We start from the raw sequence: 1307 nt of genomic DNA on the forward strand, positions 1-1307 counted from the left end.
AGACGCACTAAGTAGTGCGTCCTCGTCGAGGCCACCTAAGCAGCACCNCCGGAAACGTTGAAGGACATGCACGCAGCGCCACTAGCGCCTCACGAACGCCAACATAATGCCCAGATACAAATTCTCTCATGACAGAGAGAGATGCCTCCCTGCATTGCATCTACCAGCAACACGCCTACACACGCACACAAACAAAACAACAACAAAAAAGGAAAAAAGGCGTGCCACACCGCAGACGGGCAGAGCACCGCCGCCCCACTCCCGGCCCCACCCAGTGCCCGTGCCACACCGCCCAGCGCACAGATTGCGTGCAGGTCCCAAAACAAAACAAACAGAAACACACTCAAGAGGGGGATGCGCCTGCGACGCAGCCTCCTCCTACCCAGAAAAAGTAAAAACATTAAACAAACGACTCCGCCCACTGCACGCACCACTCGAATACGGGCCGCTTTATTTCGGGGCCGCAAAAGGCAAACAGTTCACGCATGAAGGCGTTTGACGGTGGTCGGGATCGTTGGGTCCCACGCAGCGGCAGTCGCCACGGCCCGCAACCACCGGACGCCCCTGCGCAGAAAATGTCAGCGGAGGGAGTTGCGGCAAAAGGGAAAAAACGGACTTCGCGCGCCACCCCAGCGCACCCTTGCATAAAACAAACCAAAAAACACACTCAGAAGCTAACGCACACAAACAAACCGCCCCAACATTCATTCAGCCTAGTCGAGGAGCATTTTCCCTCTGCCAGCTCTGCGAAAAACTTAGAAAAGGTGTGGCGCAGGACGAGCCACTTCCAAAGCAGTTCCTTCAAACGCTGGAGGCACGAGGGCCGTCCCACAGAAGCCCGCACCGCCGCTGCTTGCGCCCTACAAGCGAAGAAGCTTCCACACGCGCCAAGCAATGCGGGCGGTGACAGCTGAGTCCTCCTCAAGGCGCGCCCCCTCCGCCACGGACAAAACGCTCAAAACAAAATAAAATAAAATAAAGGGCAAAAGATAACAGTAAACATAAACAAATGGCACATGCGAAGGCCAGTCTGATGGCATTGTGCCCCGCCCACTTCATAGCGGCGACCCTCGTACCTTCCTCTCTGCGCCCCCCAATTCGCCTCATCGGCTGGCTGTTCATTGAAAAAAAGAAAAAACACAACAGAAGGGCATCGTGGACGGCAAATACAGCGGTGGCGCGGACGATGGCGCCAGTCCACCGGACTCTGCTCCTGCAGGAACTCCGCCAGCTTCCGCCCCGCACCGTCTGCCGCGTCGAAAGCAGACCCAGGTTCTGCGCATTCACCCAACAGAGAAACAAAAATC

At 56.5% G+C, this 1307-nt stretch overlaps 1 protein-coding gene across 1 annotated transcript; it reads right to left on the bottom strand.

Moving 5' to 3' along the window:
• Positions 1-955: 955 nt before the first annotated feature.
• Positions 956-1306, bottom strand: TraAM80_10000 (uncharacterized protein; the record flags this gene model as incomplete). The annotated part of the gene is made up of 1 exon (XM_029386652.1): positions 956-1306. A coding segment is annotated over one exon (351 nt), but the record flags the coding sequence as incomplete, so codon positions are not given.
• Between the last annotated feature and the right edge of the window lies 1 nt (position 1307).

Source organism: Trypanosoma rangeli, assembly GCF_003719475.1.
Source record: "Trypanosoma rangeli strain AM80 chromosome Unknown Tra_15.4_contig_00754, whole genome shotgun sequence".
In the NCBI taxonomy this organism is placed as follows: domain Eukaryota; phylum Euglenozoa; class Kinetoplastea; order Trypanosomatida; family Trypanosomatidae; genus Trypanosoma; species Trypanosoma rangeli.